The sequence below is a fragment of the Mustela nigripes genome, chromosome 2 (genome assembly GCF_022355385.1).
Source record: "Mustela nigripes isolate SB6536 chromosome 2, MUSNIG.SB6536, whole genome shotgun sequence".
Taxonomy (NCBI): domain Eukaryota; kingdom Metazoa; phylum Chordata; class Mammalia; order Carnivora; family Mustelidae; genus Mustela; species Mustela nigripes.
The window spans coordinates 125712110-125732906 of record NC_081558.1 but is presented as its reverse complement, the minus strand read 5'-3'; the positions used below and the strand labels follow the sequence as shown (position 1 = coordinate 125732906).

The window sequence follows — 20797 nt, the reverse complement described above, 5'->3', positions numbered from 1 at the left end:
CATGGTAAATCTTGTCCCTTCTTTAAATAACAGAGAACAGCACTGTCCCAGAACTCTGTTGGAGGCTAGGCATATAGTAATGAGAATCTAAACCACATATTTTATGTTGCAAGGCGCAGTGATTGTAAGTGTGGGGCTCGAAGCACATCCCCTCCATCTAGGGCCTAGGCCCCTGTGTGGGAGGAGAAGCCCAGTACTCAGCCGGAAAGCCCCCAGCCTAGAAGGCAAGTCAAAGATGCTACTATCAACCAGGCCATCATCATCTCCTCATCTTTTCTGCCTTTCTTCTTAGGCTTTGGGGGTGGTGTGCATAGGTTAATGACCAAGTACTTAGTCTTCTGTAATATAATATTAACACCTTAGGTTTATAAGACTTATAAATCCAGTAGTGCAAGTCTGCCAATTTTATTATTATTCAAGTTTGTCTTCTGCAATTCTACGTTCTTTGCATTTTCATATAAATTTTAGAATCAGCCTATTCCACCAAAAAAGAAAAAAAAAAGCCCATTAATATTTTTTAAAATTAAATATTTTATTTATTTATTTGACAGAGAGAGATCACAAGTAGGCAGAAGGAGGAAGAGAAGCAGACTCCCTGCTGAGCAGAGAGCCTGAAGCAGGGCTTGATCCTAGGACCCTGAGATCATGATGTGAGCGGAAGGCAGTGGCTTTAACCCACTGGGCTACCCAGGTACCCTGCCTATTGAGATTTTTTTTTTTTAATTTTTTTTTAAAAGATTTTATTTATTTATTTCTCAGACAGAGATCACAAGCAGGCAGAGAGGCAGGCAGAGAGGGGCGGGGGGGGGGGGGAAGCAGGCTCCCTGCTGAGCAGAGAGCCCAATGTGGGGCTTGATCCCAGGACCCTGAGATCATGACCCCACTGAGCCACCCAGGCGCCCCACCTATTGAGATTTTGATTGAGATTGTACTAAAACAAAAGATCAACTTGGGGAATACATTAACATTTTAACACTGAGTGTTTTAATCTATGGACATGATATACTTCTCATTTAATTTCTTTCTAGATTGCTGCTGTAGTTCCTTTCAATTTGAGGCAATTTCAGATATCTTGCTCAAGGATTTAAGTCCCTACCCGCCAGCCAGGCTTAGGGATCTAAGACCATAAAGTCTCTCCACTTCTCCTTGTCTCAAGAAGTTCCTTTGTCTGTGAATATGGAAGACTGGCTTCTCTGTCTGCCGGTCCCCAAAGTCGAAAATGCCACCAGGCATCAAAGTGCCCACTGGTCTCTCCTTCCTTAGGAAGGGGTAGTCCATCTCTAGAATTTAATTCTTTTGGTCTTCTTTGCGTCCACAATTCTCTGGTGGCTTTGCGGGGGGGGGGGGGGGGGGGAGTAAGCAACATTTTAAAATATTATTTTTTCCTAGTGTTCTCTCTGTGTTTATGGTAGGAGAAAACTTTTTACAATCTTCTCCATTCTACCTGAAAATAGAGTCAAGATAGGGATTTTTTAAAATGAGACTATCTTTTTTCTTTTCATGTAAGTCAACCTGTTAGAAGGAATGTCTACTTGAATTCGTCTCCCAACATGAAACACAGAAACCTACATTTTATGCCACGTTAGAATGTCAAGCCCATTAACTAAACTTAACTAAACTTAATCTGTCTTAAGGATATGGAATCCCCTGGCAGTAAACGGATCTTTTCATTCTTTTCCCAGTATTTCGGATTTTGACTACTTGATCTTCCCTCAGCACAATGTCAAATGACATTATAAAATCAGTAGGTGGCGCATCTAGAATTCATCCGAAAGATGATCCACAACAGGCCTCTGCTAGAACATTTTTTATTGATGCTTCGAATCGGAGCCTGACTACCATCCCATCAGAGATCTTGCAGTTAGAAGAATTAGAAGAAGCGCATCTGGAAAACAACCAGATTGAAGCAATCCCCCCGGGCATCCAGGGTTTAAGGAACGTCCGGATCCTCTATCTGAACAGGAACAAGCTGAGCGAGCTGTGCCCAGAGCTGGGCAAGCTGGGCAGCTTGGAGGGCCTGGACCTGAGCCACAACCCGCTCCTGTCCTCGTCCCTTCCGGTCCTCAGCGGCCTGCGCCGCCTGCGCGAGCTGCGCCTCTACCACACTGGCCTGGCCGAGATCCCCATCGTCATCTGCAAATTCCTGCACCACCTCGAGCTGCTCGGGCTGAGCGGCAACCACCTCCGCTCTCTGCCCAAGGAACTGGTGAACCAGACCAAACTGAGGGAGATCTACCTGAAGCAAAACCAGCTGGAGGTGTTTCCCGCGGAGCTCTGTGTTCTCACCAGCCTGGAGATCATTGACCTGGACGAGAACAAACTCGCCGTCGTCCCCGAAGAGATTGGGAACCTGAAGAGGTTGCAGAAGTTCTACCTAGCTTATAACAGCCTAACCGTTCTCCCCGAGGCGCTGGGCCACTGCAGCCAGCTGTCGGTGCTGGATTTGTCCTACAACCACCTCCACTCGATCCCGCACACCCTGGCGGAGCTGGTGGGGATGACGGAGATCGGGCTGAGCGGCAACCCCCTGGAGAAGGTGCCGCGCCTCGTCTGCAAGTGGACCTCGATGCACCTGCTCTACCTGTGCAACACCGGCCTGCGGGGGCTGCGGCGCTCCTTCCGGCGCCTGGTCAGCCTGCGCTTCCTGGATCTCAGCCAGAACCATCTGGAACGCTGTCCGGCGGAGATCGCGGCGCTCAAGAACCTGGAAGTCCTGGCGCTGGATGATAATAAAATATGGCAGGTACTGAGTCCCTTCGTGGCTGTCACTGCGCTTCCGCAAGGGCTTTTCCCGCCCTTGGGCCGGTGCTCGTGTCCTCATTTTGACGTGGGCGCTGTTATCCTCAGTGACACGCGGGGAGGGCGAGGCACAGGCGGCGGTAACTACTTTGCCGAGGCCACACCCCTGCACGAGACAGAGCCGAGTTTCAACCCAGAGCGGCTGGGTCCCGGGGGCTGTGTTCTGAACCAAGACCACCCCCTAACTGGGGTTCCTCACAGGGCAGGGTTTTTTCCGGCACGTACAACCTCAGGCCTTGATGCTCCCCTCATGGTGAACTGCAGAACAGTCCCCAAAGAAACTCTCTCCCACGTGTGCAGGGTGGCACGTTCACAAAGGTCGGGCAGAGCACTGTTGACAGTAAGGAAGCACGGGAGTCAATCTAAATCTGTCGCTAGAGCCGTGAGCACACAGATTGTGCTATATTCGTAAATTTAAAAACTATACAATAATCTAACCCATGTGCCAGGGCAGATCTCAAAATTGTGACGTTTCTTAAGCAGGAAAACAAACTGCAGAACCTGACGCTATTTATAAATTCTTAATCACACAAACTCCGTACATACACACACAACACATACGTTGTGGATCTGTATATATGCAATAAAAGGGTAAAACATATGAGCTAGAAAAAAACACGCTGAATTCTTTTTTTTCTTTTTTCTTTTAAGATTTTATTTATTTATTTGACAGAGAGAGATCACAAGTAGGCAGAGAGGCAGGCAGAGAGAGAGAGAGGAGGAAGCAGGCTCTCCGCGGAGCAGAGAGCCCGATGTGGGGCTCTATTCCAGGACCCTGGGATCAGGACCTGAGCCAAAGGCAGAGGCTTTAACCCACTGAGCCACCCAGGTGCCCCCAGGCTGAATTCTTTTTTTTTTTTTTTTTAAAGACTTTATTTATTTATTTGACAGAGAGAAATCACAAGTAGGTAGAGAGGCAGGCAGAGAGAGAGAGAGGAGGAAGCAGGCTCCCTGCTGAGCAGAGAGCCCGATGCGGGACTCGATCCCAGGACCCTGAGATCATGACCCGAGCGGAAGGCAGCGGCCTAACCACTGAGCCACCCAGGCGCCCCCCCAGGCTGAATTCTTAATAGTGGCTGCCTCTGGGAAGAGGAAGGAAGTCAAGGAAATGAGGAGGGGATCTCAGGGGAGCTCTGTTTTAATTGCAGAATTTCATTTTGTTTCCTTAAAAATTCTTATTTGAGTCTAGTTGATGCACATTTCATCTTATTAACAAATGGTTTGGATGGTGCATGCACAGGTATTTGTTTTGTTATTTTTAATATTTGAAAATTAAGAAGAACAGTGAGTTCTGCTACAACTGTGGAGGGAGAAAGCAAGAGATTTGGAAATCCACGACTGTATCAAATAATAGGTCTGCTTTTCCTGGCCGTGGGCACAGATCTCCTGTGCTCACCATACTTTATACTAGTCCTAGGTCTTAAGTGTTTGTTGGGGGTGTTTTTGTTTAAGCTCTTACTCGCTTTTTAATTTAGAACTTTGTGGGGAGTGCTGTTGTTGTTTTTCCTAGTTGCTATAGTTTTAAAACAGCCTTTCCGGAAGTAACAATTCTGATGCTAATTTAGGATTTATGAAGAGAATCTAGGGCTTGAGTCTACTTCGGTAGCAACCCACTTTGGAGGATTTTAGAGGTTTTTTAGAGGCCATCTCCCCACCCCACCCCCCCGCAGCTATTCCAACACTGGGGTAAGAAGTTCCTTTTACAGTGGAAAAAGTCTGTCCAGTTCTACGTGGGAGTGAAGGCTCAATATATGAAGTACCCTTGGGAAGTATAATGTACAGACTTAATTCCTGCCGAGTCCTGAATGATACCTAATCCTTTCCTGGGAAACATTTTCAGAGGTCAGAATAGAAGAGGGAATCACACACAAACGGCACCTTAACAAACATAAGCCTCATCCGACACCATGTTTTACCTCAAGTCAAGTTGGCTGAAATGTGGATGTGTTCAATATTATCATATTGAATGTGAAAATCTCTGTGTCCCATTGCTTGTTATTCTTCAGTTCTTATGATGGTATTTCTGTGGTTTTTGGTCTTCTCTCATTTCCTATTATGCTAATTCCTGCAATAATTACCCTCCCAGTCCATTTCTCTTTAAAATGACACATGGGGGCGCCTGGGTGGCTCAGTGGGTTAAGCTGCTGCCTTCCGCTCAGGTCATGATCTCAGGGTCCTGGGATCGAGTCCCGCATCGGGCTCTCTGCTCAGAGGGAGCCTGCTTCCCTCTTTCTCTCTCTCTGCCTGCCTCTCTGTCTACTTGTGATTTATCTCTGTCAAATGGATAAATAAAATCTTTAAAATAAATAAATAAATAAATAAATAAATAAATAAAATGACACATGACTTTTAAGCCAGCTGCTTACCTCTCCTCCCCCGAAGACTTTCCTGATGGGTTGCTTGCTCTTGGAGCCTGGCCAGTAGTTTTTTCTTGTCTAGGTGGATGCAAAAGTAGCTGACTTTCAGTGTGTATCTAGATGGATTTTATTTGTCTGGTCCATCTTCTGTTAAGGGACAACTCAACGTCAAAATGACAAAAGCTTGGTTAGAGCATCCCTAATGATTGTCCTCATTTGACACTCTGTAGGTTTTCTGTACATCCAGATTTATTCCCACTACACTTTAATGTGACTATGACGGGATTAATTATTGGATCTTGAGTATGTTAAAAAAAAATCTTTAAACATTCAGTGTGCTTTGAAAAAGAAAAACTAAACCTATGAGCTAACTGAACAGCACTAAGAGGGAAATTACTAGGCTATAATAAAGGGGCTAGATTGAAAACCTTTTTCCTATTATTTTGAACTGCATTGATGCTGATGCTTTGTATTAAAGGGATCTAAGTGCCTGATGAAGAATCTTGAAACAACCAAGAAGGAAAGCTTAAACGACCGTTTCTCGGGAGATTGACTTCCTCTGATTGAAAAATAAATAAAACTATGAACATTTTATAGCATTTTTAGGAAAATGAGCACTCACCCTACACAATAAAGAGAAAAATATAAAAGATTGCAGGTGTGTGAGACTTACTATTATGTGATTCTTCTAGGACGTTTCTTTTGACCTACTTCCCAATTATTTGTCTGTCTCCCCATCTATGGAAAGAGCAGGCTGACTTGAACTGTAAATTCTTATCATTCTCATGAAGAAGAGAAGAATGGGGGGAGGAGAAACCAGGGCTCAGGACAGGCAAATGTGAGGAATGATTTCCCCATTAGGAGTAAAGCCAGATGAAGGTGGTTCAAAGTGAGTGAAGAAAGCTGTTGATACATATAGCTGGGCTTTTTTTTTTCCTATAAGAAAGTAGGTGTCTCTGTAATGTAATCAATAGGCAGACTGTCACATTTTAAGAATGAGATTTTTCCATGTGGTTCCAGGGGGCCAGAAAGAGACCAATAAGTGAACATAATAGTGACACAAATTTTGGCTTGACAGGAGAAGGAAATCTGATGATTAGAGGTCTCCATCCAAGTAATGAGTTTTTCATTCCAGGAGGTGGTCTTTGAATGTATGTTGGATGGCTAGCTGTGAAATATATTCAACCATCCTATTAAAGGATTGGAATAGATGACCTTTGGAAAGCCTTCCAAGCCTGACAGTCTGGGAGTCTGGAAAGTGGTTACCTAATACCTACAAAGGGCACATAAGCCTTGGTGTTCATTGGGGGGCAGAATATGACAAGATAAAATCTCGACAGTCTTTGTTGTTTGCTTCCAATTGAGATTTCTTTTCTTTTAAGATTTTATTTATTTATTTGAGAGGGAGAGAGTAAGAGAGAGAGAGAGAGAGAGAAGGAGCAGGGGAGGGGGAGAGGGAGAGGGAGAAGCAGACTCCCCACTGAGCAGGCAGCCTGACATGGGGCTCCACCCCAGGACTCTGAGATCACCACCTGAGCTAAAAGGAGACACTTAACCAACTGAGCCTCCCAAGTACCCCACACTGAGATCTCAGCTGAAGTTTCTAAATTGCTGACTTAAAGCCTTTCAGGATGAGAGGTCATGTTCTTCAACTGAACAGATGTAATAACTGAACTTACTCAGATTATAGTTGCAATATTACACTAAAAACTTCAGTACTTTTTCAGGAGTGTCAAGCTACATTGCAGTTCAAAAATTTGCAATGAATTAGGTTAAAAATTGCTTCAATTTCAAGCAGTGCCTAAAAGTGAGGAGCAGAGAGGCTCGGGGAAAGAGTGGGACTCCAGACATTAGATCTACCCATATAAATACTCTATATGCAGACACGTGTGCCAACTTCTCTTCTGCAGGAATTGCTAAATTGCTCTGCTTTATGTTTATCAATGGGCCTCAAAACTAAAAACCCCATTTATTATCTTACTGTTGAAAATAATCTTGACATGAAACTTACCTTTTTGGAATACTTCTAGTTACCGCCAGACTTCGGCTCACTTTCAAAGCTGAAGATGCTTGGATTAACAGGAAATCAGTTCCTTTCATTTCCAGAAGAAATCTTTTCTTTAGAGTCTTTAGAGAAATTATACATCGGGCAAGACCAAGGAGCCAAGTTCACCTCTTTGCCAGAACACATTAGTAAACTACAGGTAAGCCTCTTCCCCAGACGACTAGGCAAAGCTGTTCCTGCCCACTGATTCCTTAAGTTGGCCGAGACTGAGAAAACACGGTGGTGTCCCCACATAGGCTGCCTGTGGAATCATCCCGACTAGATTTCCAACCGTGAACAAGTAGTCACTCTAACACTGTTTTCCTGAGCTGCTGGGTCCATCCTCAAAGAACATAGCCAAGAAGTTATGCCATGCCATACTCCTCTCCACTGTGCTGTTTGGCATGTTTTATTTGCAGCAATTGAGCCATGGAACCACTTTCCATTTGATTACTACCTTGTTGTAAGAGGCCCCTGAAAATTGTACTTTTTTAAGTTAAAGTGTCATACAGATGACATGTCTAGGTGCCTGCATTTTGGATGGGTCAAGGTGACCTCCCTTTCTGCATGGTGGCCAGCCAATCAGGGTATATTTAACATTGTCCTGGGTTCCTGTGGAGATGGGTCAGCAGCCCTGTGCTAAATCCTGACAAAGCAACAAGGTAACTTCATTCAAGGTAGCCTTACCCTGTGTCTTAATGTATGCATAAAGAATTGAGAATTTTTTTTCCATGTTTGTGGTACTGAACTCTTACTAAGGATAAAGTAGATGCCGGCCACAGCATGACCTCCCATCCTGGACCTGAATGACAGCGTGTGTAGCCCAGGTACTTCTCACCTGTGACACGGAGGTCCTGTTCCTGATTCTCCATTACTTTGTCCTGTGTTCAGAATTCTTCTCATCATCTGGCTCCTTGACAGGCCACATAACACTCCCTGAAATCTTCGGGTGAGATGCAAACATTACATTTTTGCCCAGAGGATTTCAAAATAGCTAACTCATTACCTGTACATTTGGCTACTTCAAACCTGGGCAATGTTAGATTGATACTTGACACAATTTCAGTTCGTTATCAACTGCTGCAGATAATTAGCTGTTGAAAGGGAGCAAATGATATATATAGTTAAATTATCACAACTATCTCTCCATAAAGTTTGTGCGAAACAAACTCTTATCCCTGCAAAACTGGGAACCATGTCTAACGGTTTTACTCAAAAATAATTTTTTGTTTAGGTGATGGTTCTTTAAATAAATATGTTTTTCCCTTGATCCCAATGCATAGTATCCCCCATTGAAAGAGTATGGGAACTCTCCAGTGATTGTGGTTATTTTCATTCTTTCATCAGTGTAAAGATCATCATGGTGTACTCTCATGTTTTTCAGAGTCTTAAAGAGCTGTATATAGAGAACAATCATCTGGAGTACCTGCCCACATCCTTGGGAACAATGCCTAACCTGGAAGTTCTCGACTGCCGTCACAACTGCCTTAAACAACTTCCGGATTCCATTTGCCAGGCACAAGGTGAGGAGTCTTGGTAGATGCCCAGCCTGGTGGACTGTGAGGCCAGCATGTCCCATAATGACGCAGTTCCCATTTCCTCCATTCACTAAAGACCAATCTCAGTTTAGAGAGCTTAGCCCGACCCCATCACCTCCTCTCAGGTCTCCCTAGCCAGACAGGGAAGGCCAGGCTCCTGATTAGTACAGCTAAGAACCTCACAAAGGTTTATTGGGAACTGAACAGAGAAGTAAATAGCAATGGCTAAGAAAATTAGCATTCGCCCATATAGTCATCATACCAATGACCATACTTTATTGCCTACCTACTACATGCTAGAATTTGGAGTTTGCTTTAGGTCACTAAGTCACTTAAAGGAAAAGCGTTGACCCAGAGTGGTGAAATCAGCAAGGAAGGACTTTTGGAGCTGTATGACTGGCATGAAGAATCAGTTATGACCCGTATTTAAACACCCAAACATTTCACGCTAGGCTAAATCATTCTTTATCTTACGAGTGTCCATTTATCCATCCACTTAACAGCCTTTTGCTGAGCTTTTCGTAGGACCAAATTTAAAAAAATGTTTTTTGCCATAGTTTAAAGTCAGGGATGAGCATGCAGTACTCCTTAGTAATGCACCTGACCATGCATTTTCATCCTGTCCTTGGTCCCTGGAGGACTGAAACATTGTCACCTTTTTTGTGTGTGTACTGTTTCTGTCTCTCATACTTATATACACTGGCTCTAACAACTTTGAATTGTTATAAGGAAGAGAACTTGGTTTGCCTCATTAAATGTGTCTTTTGTTAGATGACACAGCAGGAGACACACATTTCAAAGTAACTGGACTAAAGAATGCACAGGTTGACTTTGCCTCTTCTTAAGACAAATCTGTCATTAAAAACAAATTGTTTCAGCTTTGAAAGAATTACTGCTTGAGGACAACTTGATCACCTGTCTTCCAGAGAATTTGGATAATCTAGCAAATCTAAAGGTTTTGACACTGGTGGACAACCCCCTAGAGGACCCCCCAAAAGAAGTGTATACTGAAGGCATCCAGGCTATATGGGCACACTTTAAGAAAAAAAGAAACATGAAGATAATGGCAACCAAGGTAAAAAACTCTGGATAGCACATTCACAGCTGCTTTGGAGAAGGGCCAGTGGTAAAGATATTACATACCATGCCGGGGCTGCTCTTTACACATCTATACCTTGTCCTTGTCAAGAGTAAACCCTCTTATTTCCTTTATATCCTCAGAATTAAGCAAGAGGATCTTTGAACATCTTCTTGGCATTTTTGCATTTTCGTTCTTCATCCCTTTGCCAGTTAAGACAGCAGAGAGGTGGAAAAACCCAAACTTCCAATCCCTAAAATTCTTGGATTGTTCACTGGACTGAAAAGCTTATATTCACAAAGTTGCTAAGATAAGGCTTGAAAAATTAGAAATGAAAGTATTTGTGGAGCAGGGCTGTGGGAACCAGAGTTCTGCTCTGGATCAAAGGGCAAAGAGCCTTTAAAGTGAGGGATGGGGGAATGAGGGTGCCGGGGTCAAAGGACATTGTCATCTCCTCCTTGCCCCTCTAGCCCATGGAGATAATAGGCTACCCCCGGCTAGGCCAGGCCTGTGTCCGTCAGGATTCAGTATACATTATGCATTTGATCCAAGCCCCCATTGTCTCACACCTCGATGACCACCCTAGTCCTCCAACTAGTATCCCCACTTTCACACCTGCTTCCCTTACAGTATACCTTCCACTCAGTTGTCAGACCAGTGCAGTTAAAACATGGGTGAGATCTTATCACTACTCTACTGAAGTCCATGATTCTCTTTTTCACCTGAAGCAAGAGTCAGTCTTTACTTTGCAAGACCCTCTTCTGGCAAAGGCTCTCAACCATATCAAACCTAACACCCTCTCTTTTATGCTAAATAGTATGTGATACCTTCTTTACTCTTCTGAAATTTAACTCAGATAATATGACCTACCAAAACCTGTAATTTTGACAAATGGAAATAATGCCTGAGCGGCAAGGTAAAGAAGAAAGGAAAATAATTTATATTAAAATATTTATTTTAATATGTATATACTCAAGAATGGCTACACTGGAAGAATGAATATAATACTTTTTGGATACTTCCCAAAAGTGTTTTGAAAAATCATGTACCCTCTTGCACATTTTGAAATTGATGTTTAAATTCTTTTGCCACTAAGTTTAAATTATTGCAAAGGATTTACTTTTTAGCGAGTTTTAAATATTGACATCTTAAAATAGAGCTCTTAGATCAGTATTTTAAACGTACCCAGTGGAATCTAAATACCATTATGATTCGATATGTCAGTCACATCAGTTTACAAAATTCACGAGCGAGCTCTTATAGCCAGAATTTTTTTTAGGATCCCGCGCGTGCACGTGCATACACACACACACACACACACACACACACACACACACACGTGCGTGCATGCACATGCACACTGAGTGGGGGTGGGGCAGAGGAAGAGGGAGAAAGAATCTTCTTAAGCAGACTTCATGCTGGGTTCCCAGCCCAGAACCAGTGGCTGGGCTTAGTCCCACAACCCATGAGATGGTGACCTTGGCCAAAACCCCCAGTCAGGCTTGAGCCACCCAGGTGTCCCATAGGCAGAAATTTTATATTCTTTCTTTTTCTTCTTGAACATGTATTTCTATTTCACTTTCCCTTAAGAATTGAGCTTAGGGGCATGTGGGTGGCTCAGTGGGTTAAAGCCTCTGCCTTCGGCTCAGGTCATGATCTCAGGGTCCTGGAATTGAGCCCCGCATCAGGCTCTCTGAGGAGCCTGCTTCCCCCTCTCTCTCTGCCTGCCTCTCTGCCCACTTGTGATTTCTGTCTGTCAAATAAATAAATAAAATCTTTAAAAAAACAAAGAATTGAGCTTAATGTTTTATATATATAACTTTAAGTCATTTATAGATCTCCTTTCATACTTTTAGGCAGCACAAATATTTATACTAATTAAGTTTTAAAATTAAAATATTTTTATTTGATCATAGGGTTTTTAATGTCCTGATTAAGTCATATTACAATTATTAGTGGTATAAAATTGACCAAAACACTATAAAATCCATTACAAATTTTGGTATTTAATTATTTGACCTAGAGGATTTGGGGAAAATACATACACAAATGTGAGACTTCTCTGATATAGTTTATATATCCCTGTATAATTGTTAGTTATTGCTAGAATGAGACAGGATTGATATCAGTTCTATTCCTATTTTTCATTTTGCAGATGAAACGCTGAGAAACCTTATTTACATAGATTAGTTACAAGAATGGAAGAATTTTTTTTGTATGTGCCTATATTATTTCATTTTAAATGGTAATGTTTCACACATCTCTGAACTTCTTCCAGATTTATATCCCCAAAAATCAGATAGTGGGCTCTTGGCTGGCAAATCAACAGGTCTTTCAATTTCCTTGAAGGCAAAGAGCTGGGAACCATTTGCCTTAGAAAAGAATTGGTTACCTAGTCCCTAGGGCCAACATCAATACTGCTAGTCTTTTATTATTGAAATATAATTGACATACAATGTTATTTTAGTTTCAGGTGCATAACATACTGACTTGAGAATTCTGTGCATTGCACAACGCTTACCCCAAGTGTAGTCCCCATCTGTCACCATATGACATCATTACAGTATTATTGACTGTGTTCCTGTACGCTGTACTTTTCATCTCCATGACTTCCTTTATAACTGGAAGTTTGTACTTCTTTTTTTTTTTAATGAAATATTTCATAACTGCAAAGACTTCAGGTAGATTACTCAAGAGGGAGTTACTTTTTTTTTTTTTTTTTAAAGATTGTGTTTATTTATTTGACAGACAGACATTACATGTAGGCAGAGAGGCAGGCAGAGAGAGAGGAGGAAGCAGGCTCCCTGCTGAGCAGAGAGCCCCATGCGGGGCTCAATCCCAGGACCCTGAGATCATGACCCAAGCCGAAGGCAGAGGCTTAACCCACTGAGCCACCCAGGTGCCCCTGGAAGTTTGTACTTCTTCAGCCCATCAGCTCTTCCACTCATCTAACCATCCCTCCCCACCACAACCAACAGTTCTTTATAAGAGTCTGTTTTATGTTATTGTTGTTTGTTCGTATGTTTTGTTTTTCCGATACTACTATTTTGTATTGTCTGGTTTTTGTGGTGTCCCAGAGGTCTTTGGAGTCCAGGGCCACACACCCCAGTCAGATTCGGGTGGCCGAGAGGTGTGCCAGAGGGGCAGCCAGGAAGCAGGGTGGGAATGGAGAACCAGCAGCCTAGTTCCTAGGCAGATACATTGTGGGCAGGGGTGGAAGTTGAAGCTCTGGAAATGGACTGCCGCTGGACTATCCAAGTGTTCACACCCTGGGAAAGTGTGCCCTGGGGCGTGTGTCAGACCATTGAAGATGGCTAAACCTCAAGACATCAAAAAGCCCGGAAAATGCCTAGAATGCCTCTAGAGGGCAATACTGTTCCCCTGGAAAATCACCCCCTGAACTCCTGTGTGGCTGCTCTCACTCTCCCATATCCTCCAACCCATTTTCACATCATAAACAGATTCTTGGTGTTTTCCCAAAGTCCAAGCCTGCTCCTCCCTCTGCCCAGAGATGCGTCTCCCGAATATGGACAAGACCCCGGCCCTCACTTAGTTCAGTCCTTGCTCAAATATCCTCATACCTGCCCTTGATCCATCTTATATAGAACAGCATCCCCCAACCACCTCATTCATTCATTTAGAAAATACTTACCGAGCTTCTGCTAGGTGCCAGGCACTTTTTTAGGTACTGGAAATACATCAGTGAACAAAACAAATTTTTCTTTCCTCATATTGCTTAAAGTCTAATATCATGAAAATAAAAACATGAAATATAAAACAGAAAATTATATAGTCTGTTAGAAAGTGATATGTGGCATTGGAAAAAGCTCAAGCTAAGGGGAACTGAGGTTGCCAGAAGTCATGTGTGTGTTGAGTGGGCTGGGGGGGCGGGGGGAAGGGTTCGATTTAAATGAGATGGTCAGAGCAGGCCTCATTGGAAAAATGACTGTCTTAGTCAGCTCTGGCTACCATAACAATATACCATACACTGGATGGCTCAAACAACAGACATTTTCTCACAGTGCTAGAGGTGGGAAGTCCAGGATTAGGGGGCCAGTGTGGTCGTGATGAAGTTCTAGAACCTAGGTGAGGTTTGGTGGGCTGAGGTCCGGAGCCGATGACCAAGAAAGAATTCTTGAGACATCTTTGGTGCAAAATGGTGGTTTATTAAAGCACGGGACAGGACCCGTGGGCAGGAAGAGCTGCTGCCCCGGATTGTGAGGGATGGCAGGTTATGTACCCTGCGGTTGGGGGAAGGTGAGGGGAAGGGAGGTGTCAGTGGAGTTTTCATATGCTAAAGAGGGCCTACAAGGTGCCAGGATGTTCCAGGCCTGCCGGAGGCCTTGCCCTTGCTGCTGGATCAATGTTGTCTTTAGACCGGCCATTAACATTAAGATAGTTGGGAGACTTTTTGGTGGGGTCTCACAATCCTGCTATCAATCGTCTTTGTTAGTGAGATTTAGGACATTTGTAAGCCAAGGGAGACTCCTGTCTAGCAGGATTGTGAGCTCTGCAAGTTAACTATTTGCTTATTGTTCCTGGCAGTCAGGGCTGCCTGAGGGATGCTACACTTAGGGAGGGGAAAGGGTGAAGAGGGGGTGCAAGGCGCCAGCTTTTGCTTTGTCCTCAACCAGCCTCCTGCTCCCTCATCAGTCGGGCGGACACTGGTGAGAGCTCTCTTTCCTCACACGTGGCAGTCTTCTTGCTGTGCCTTCATGAGACAGAAGACTAAGTTGTGTGTTGTCTTTCATAAGAGCATTAATCCCGTTTTGAAGACCCCATAATGACCACATCAAGCCTAATTACCTCCAAAAGGCCCACCTCCAAAGACAATGACATTGGGGGTTAGGACTTTCTTTCTTTTTCTTTTTCTTTTCTTTTCTTTTTTTTTTTTAAGATTTTATTTATTTGAAAGACAGAGATCACAAGTAGGCAGAGAGGCAGGCAGAGAGTGAGGAAGGGAAGCAGGCTCTCGGCTGAGCAGAGAGCCCGATGTGGGGCTCGATCCCAGGACCCTGGGTTTAACCCCCTGAGCCACCCAGGCACCCCACGGCGGGGGTTAGGACTTTCAATATGAGCTGCGGATGGAAAGAGACAGTTCAGTCCACAGCCATGATGACAATTGAGGAAATACTTGGAGAACTGGAGATTAAGCCATCTGAGTATTGGAAAGAGCTTTCCAGGCAGAAGCAGCAGCAAAAGCAAGAGCCGGGAGGTGGGGTTGTGTGGGGTGTGGCTGACTGTGAGCCAGCCCGCCGGAGCTGAGCGAGCAAGGGGAAGGAGAGAGAGAGGTCCTTTCAGTTAAGAGGAAGGGATCAGATCTGAGTGGCCCTTGTAAGCCCGTTGTAAGGACTTGAGCTTTTATCCTGGGAGAAGTGGGGAGGCCCGGGGAGGTTCAGAGCCTACCGAGGGGAGGGATGTTTCTGAGTAGGTGGGAGGGCACAGGGCCTTGGAAGGAATGGGTGCTGGCTGTAGGCAGGAGCCCGGCAGTCCAGTGAGGAGAGGGAGGGCGGGTGCAGGCACTCCCGACTCCCCATACTGTGCACTGTTGTCTCTGTGGCGTCTACTGGCATCTACGAAATCATACCTTCCTGGTTTATTGTCTCTTCTCGCTGCAAGGTGAGGTCGGGGACATTGGCATTTAACTGCTGTTCCCTGAAGGTCTACAGCAGTGCCTGGGGCATAAAAGCACTGATTTGTTGTTGTTTTTTTTACGTTTGCCAGAATGGCCACTTAAAAGAGAAAATAAGGTGTGGCATTCTAATGACATTCCATTCTTCACATCTTTAAAACTACATACCGGAATGAAGAGCTAACCATCCCCGGTCTTGAGTGATACCAGCTGATGCTTTCTGGGTTTATCTTGTTTTCAGATTCAGGCATGGTGGCGTGGCATAAGGATCCGGAAAGGATTGGGGAGGTTTGAAGAACTGCAAAAAGTGCTGAAGAAAGGAAAGAATTCTCCAAAAGATAAGAAAGGAAAAAAGGATGTAAAAGGAAAAACTGCAAAGAAAAACAGGAAATAATTCTATAACGAACTGAGGTAATGAACTCTGTTGGATTAAGAAAGCAACATGTGTAGGAATTAGATGGCCTACCACACTAAAATTATTCATAGAAACATGACTATGTGCAAAAATAAAGGTTCTCACCTTGTTGAAATATTTATGGATGAAATGATATGGTGCCTGGGAACTGCCCCAGAATAATACCAGGGAGAGGTCAGTGTAGGGGATCCCAATGAAACAGGATTGGCATTAAGTTGTTAATTGTAGATGCATGTGATAGGTAAATGGAGGCTCATTGTACCATCCTGTCTACTTTTAAAAAAACTTTTTAAGTTTATTTATTTAAGTAATCTTCACCTCCAACATGGGGCTCAAACTCATGACCCCGAGATCAAGAGTCGGATATGCTTTGGACTGAGCCAGCCAGGCAGCCCTAAAACTTTTAATTTTGAAATAGAGACTTACAGGAAGTTCCAAAGAAATAGGCAGGGAGGTCCATGCACGCTTCACCCTCCCTCAGTGTTGACATCTTGCATAACTCTAATAGGATACCAAAACCAGAAAACTGATATTGGTGCCATAAACTGAGCTTATTCAGATTCTATGGGTTGTAGGTAAACTTGTGTGTGTGCATGTGTATGTGTGTGTAGTTCAGTATTGTTAATGTCACATGTAAGCTTTACATAGTCATCACCACAAATCTCCAGGTGTTACTCCTTTTGATGAAGTCCAGAACCTAAGTCAGGTTCGGTGGGGTGAGGTTCGGAGCTGACGACTAAAGAAAGAATTCTTAAGACATCTTTGGTGCAAAATGGTGGTTTATTAAAGCACGGGGACAGGACCCGTGGGCAGGAAGAGCTGCTGCCCCGGGTTGTGAGGAGTGGCTGGTTATATACACAGGAGTTGGGTAGGTGAGGACAAAGGGGTGTCCAGAAGGGCTATTGGGGCAAAGAATACTATCAGGATATTGAAGGCTTAGTTGCTATCAAGTATAGACAATTGGAAGTCTGGTGGAATGTTACATTCCTGCTATCAAGCATCCTTGTTAATGAGATTTAGGTTTAGAAGAAATTTAACTTTATTTACTTTTCCTTCTACCTCCGCCTCCTTCGGTTTTTTATGGAGGGGAGGGTGACAGGGTGACATTAGGGCTTGAGGAACTGAGTTCTGTGTCTTTGGAAATTGGGCTATTGATAAGGTAACTTCTTTGTTGTAATCTCAAGGACATTTGCAAACCGAGGGAGACTCCTGTCTTGCAGGATTGTGATCTCAGCAAGTTAACTATTTATCATTTTATGGCAGTCAGGGGTGCCTGAGGAATGCTACACATATGGAGGGGAGCGGATGAGGGGGGGGTGCAAGGCACCAGCTTTTGCTTTGTCCTCAGCCAGCCTCCTGCTCCCTCATCACTTTGAGTCACACTTACTGTCTACCCCATCTCTGGATCCCTCACCCTGTTTTCAGCTGTACAGTTTTATTTCAAGGATGTCATGTAAATGGAATCACATAGTATGTAACACTTTTTTACTTTTACTTTTACTGGCTTTTTTACTCTGCGTAAGTCAAAGTCCATCCACATTGTTGCATGAATCAATTTACTGCTGAGTGGTATCGCCTAGTATCATAGTTTGTCTAACTATTCACCCTTTGAAGGATATTGGTCTGTTTCCGGTTTTGGGCTAGTTGTACATAGGTTTTGCATATGTTCATGAAAATACATGAGCACAGGTGCTCATGGAATTCATGGAAATGCCCAGAAAATGAAGAATACCATGATTGCCTAAAACATCCCTATCTATACCACCCAAAGTCTCCTCGTTCCTGATGACTTCCTTGACTGATTTCAAATTCTACATATCGGGGGCGCCTGCGTGGCTCAGTGTGTTAAGCCTCTGTCTTCGACTCAGGCCATGATCTCAAGGTCCTGGGATCGAGCCCCGCATTGGGCTCTCTGCTCAGTGGGGAGCCTGCTTCCTCCTCTTTCTCTGCCTGCCTCTCTGCCTACTTGTGATCTCTCTCCATCAAATAAATAAATAAAATCTCAAAAAAAGAAATTCTACATGTCCTTCAAGCAATAATTGCAATATAAGTTACTAGTGTAGCAACAAGAAACCAAGCATAATTTGCTTAGAGTGATTCAGAATAGAAGTGTGTAAGCAGACAAACACTTCTGCTGTGTAATGGGTTTCATACTCCTGCAAAAAAATAACCAAAAATTTCAAAAATCATTTAGAGCAAGACAAAAACTGTATTTAACAAATTAAATAGATTTTACATAGAATAGTCCTTATCAAAAAGTACCCAGAGCTAATGTTATTTTATTTTAGCAATAAAAGATTTTACTTTATTTCATTAAGATTTGTTTTTAATACTGGTTTTCAAAGTTTTGACCACTTTTTACTAAGATTTATGTGTCTGTGACCATTATTAGTGTTCATGGTTTATATCTGAGATAAAAAGCACCAGAACATAAAATAATAAACCAGGGAAGAGTATACTTTCTGACAAAAATGCAAATAGATTACATTAAGACACATATAATAGTAAAGATAGCATGAAACTATCATAGCCAGTGCCTTTCACATTAGAATTTCACGCACACACTTACACATACACACACTCACACGCACTTGTATTTAGAATATTTATCACGTGGGAAAAGAAGACAGAGAAAATTCTAGGTCAAGAAGAAAGGTATTACCAGAATCTATAACATTTTTGGCAGGACTTCTAAACTACGAACTATATATCCAGAATAAATGAAACTCCATGGAAACACATAATCTTTGCCATTGGAACGTAAAGTTGTACTTACCTCAGATTACCATATACATATTTACAAAACCTTCATTAACATGAATCCCATTAAACAGCCCAGAAGCTGATATTCCTTTAATTACACTAAGATTCATTCTTGCTCTTTTCCTCCTCCAGATAATGGTTTATAGCTTAGTTAAGCCTTGGGAAATCAGCTTCCTGAAACTCACAGAGGTCAAAGTGAATGTTGTGTCTGTGATCTTGGTAAAAATGTTCTAGTTCTTCCTTCTGTGAAGGGAGGAGGATCCATCTTCTCATTCCTATCTCCGTGATCTCGGAAAGTTTGGTGATAGCATTTAACAAGTGTCCAAACCATTGTCCACAATCTCGAGAAATTGACGGCCGAAGGCTAATATCCAACTCGGTCAGCTCTTTGACGAACCACACGTTTTGGCAGAAGATGGCCCATCCTGCATCACAGATGCCGTCATTATAGCTCAGGTGGAGCTCCTGTAACTTGGCCAGGTGACCTGTATGTATTACCGATGCTGAAAAATAAAGTCACAGTAAATGCTAAAATACAAGAAAACTGTCTCCCGTGGCTGTTTGCCAGTTCCAAGATCAGTAATGATTGGTGATTAGAAATGATTTGTTATTAGCTAGCAGCTTTATTCGGGGCATCTGAAATCAGGTTAATACCAAATCTGTTCTCTGTACATCCCAAGTACAGCTTGAAAGTTTTTTTTTTCCTCTCTCTTTCCAAATCCCAACCCAAAGAATATCTTTTGTGTCAAGTTCCTGCTCTTGGCTCCACTAAAGTCCCAGCTCTTCTACAGACTCTAATTAAATGTGAGGAGTGATGGCTCTCACTTAACTGAGGACCATTTATAAATTGTCATCTTGCTGTTTAATACCGTTTAGTTGGTCACTGCTCATTCAGTCATTCTTCATTCAGCAAATATTTAACTGAGCACTTTTCATGGCCAAATACACATGGGTGATTTCTAAGTCGCCTTAGGGACCTCCAATTCATAGAATAGTTTTCCCTTTGAAGAGCACATATCACAGTACGACCTAAAATGGCACTTGATAATAGTTTGTGATGAAGCTAAGAAAAGATAGTAACACTAGATAGTAACTAGCTTAGTTAACAAGAGTGTAACACTTGAGTAACACTCAAGATAGTAACTTGAGATAGGAGAGCTTCCCAGAGCAGCCAGCATGTGCTTCCCCTTGCCAGCCAAATGCAGTGATGGACCACAGAGGTCCCATGAGTAGCATGGGATCTCAGAGTTGGCAGGGACACACCCTGGAGGCATCCTTATTCAGCCTCTGGATCAATGATCAGAGATGACTCTCTCTCCGGCTTCTCTACTGGTCACCAGCCAGCTCCTGCCTGAGGCACCCTTGCCGGTTGCCCCTGCGGAGTGGGGTGGCTCTCAGCAGGAGGAAGCCCCCCCGTCCTTCAGGTCCCTTTCTGCGTTCCGGTGATGTTCACTGATCGCTCCGCAGCCAGCCAGACGCTTTGGCTCCTTCCTCACACCAGCCTTGCGGTGTTGGACGACAGTCTGTTCCCCTCGTATTCTCTCCCTTTAGGAATAAGTGTGTCCCGGTCTTTCAGTAGTTCTTCATGTGTCCTGGCTCCCAGAGCAAGCAGGTTGCTCCATCCCCATTGTTTTCACTTGCCCAAGGTCTGGGTCCACTGTGCATTTGAAAGCTTAGCATTCCATACACTCGAGAGCCGCACTCTGTTCGTGGGTGTCCGTATTGATGTGGGTCTCTTCCTCTCTCTGCAACATTACTCACCATATTCTCAAGACCTAACTGTTAGAGACAATGTGCATGCTTTTCTGTTTTATAATTTTTTCTATTATGTAATTGTGGCAATTTTAAAAGGTATAAAAAAACAGACTGAATAGGAGCATAAACTCCCATGTCCCTGTCATTCAGATTCAACACTTACCTTCATTACAATGATCTTGTTTCACCTAATCCTTCCCTTCTGTTTACCTATTTATTTATTTTTTTAGTACAGACATTCCTCCTTTTACCGTACTTCACTTTACTGTGCTTCACAGATAGTGCTTTTATTAAATTAACAAATTGAAGGTTTGGGTCAACTCTGCATTAAGCACCATTTTTCCGACAGCATTTGCTCACTCTGTGTCTTTATGTCACATTTTGTAATTCTCACAATATTTGAATTTTTTGCCTAA

The 20797-nt window shown here is 43.3% G+C and overlaps 2 protein-coding genes across 2 annotated transcripts in view; one reads left to right on the top strand and one right to left on the bottom strand.

Annotated features, from left to right (window-relative positions):
- The first annotated feature begins 1720 nt into the window (after positions 1-1720).
- LRRIQ4 (leucine rich repeats and IQ motif containing 4) lies at positions 1721-15877 on the top strand. The gene is made up of 5 exons (XM_059388057.1): positions 1721-2743; positions 7187-7360; positions 8585-8723; positions 9617-9813; positions 15690-15877. The coding sequence occupies exons 1-5, from the start codon at positions 1721-1723 to the stop codon at positions 15840-15842; spliced, it is 1686 nt and encodes a 561-aa protein (XP_059244040.1). The 3' UTR covers positions 15843-15877.
- A 2185-nt stretch (positions 15878-18062) lies between these two features.
- LRRC31 (leucine rich repeat containing 31) overlaps positions 18063-20797 on the bottom strand; it is a 28971-nt gene continuing 26236 nt past the window's right edge. Inside the window, exon 9 of the mRNA XM_059388056.1 lies at positions 18063-19129. Within this exon, the coding sequence (XP_059244039.1) occupies positions 18774-19129 (356 nt within the window). The 3' untranslated portion in view covers positions 18063-18773. The remainder of the gene's footprint in view (positions 19130-20797) is intronic.

Excerpts from the sequence above, each read along its gene's own strand:
- LRRIQ4 (XM_059388057.1), top strand. The coding sequence starts at position 1,721 with ATGTCAAATGACATTATAAAATCAGTAGGTGGCGCATCTAGAATTCAT. Across the intron at positions 8,724-9,616 it reads TTCCATTTGCCAGGCACAAG|CTTTGAAAGAATTACTGCTT; the intron begins GTGAGGAGTCTT and ends AAATTGTTTCAG. Across the intron at positions 9,814-15,689 it reads TGAAGATAATGGCAACCAAG|ATTCAGGCATGGTGGCGTGG; the intron begins GTAAAAAACTCT and ends TCTTGTTTTCAG.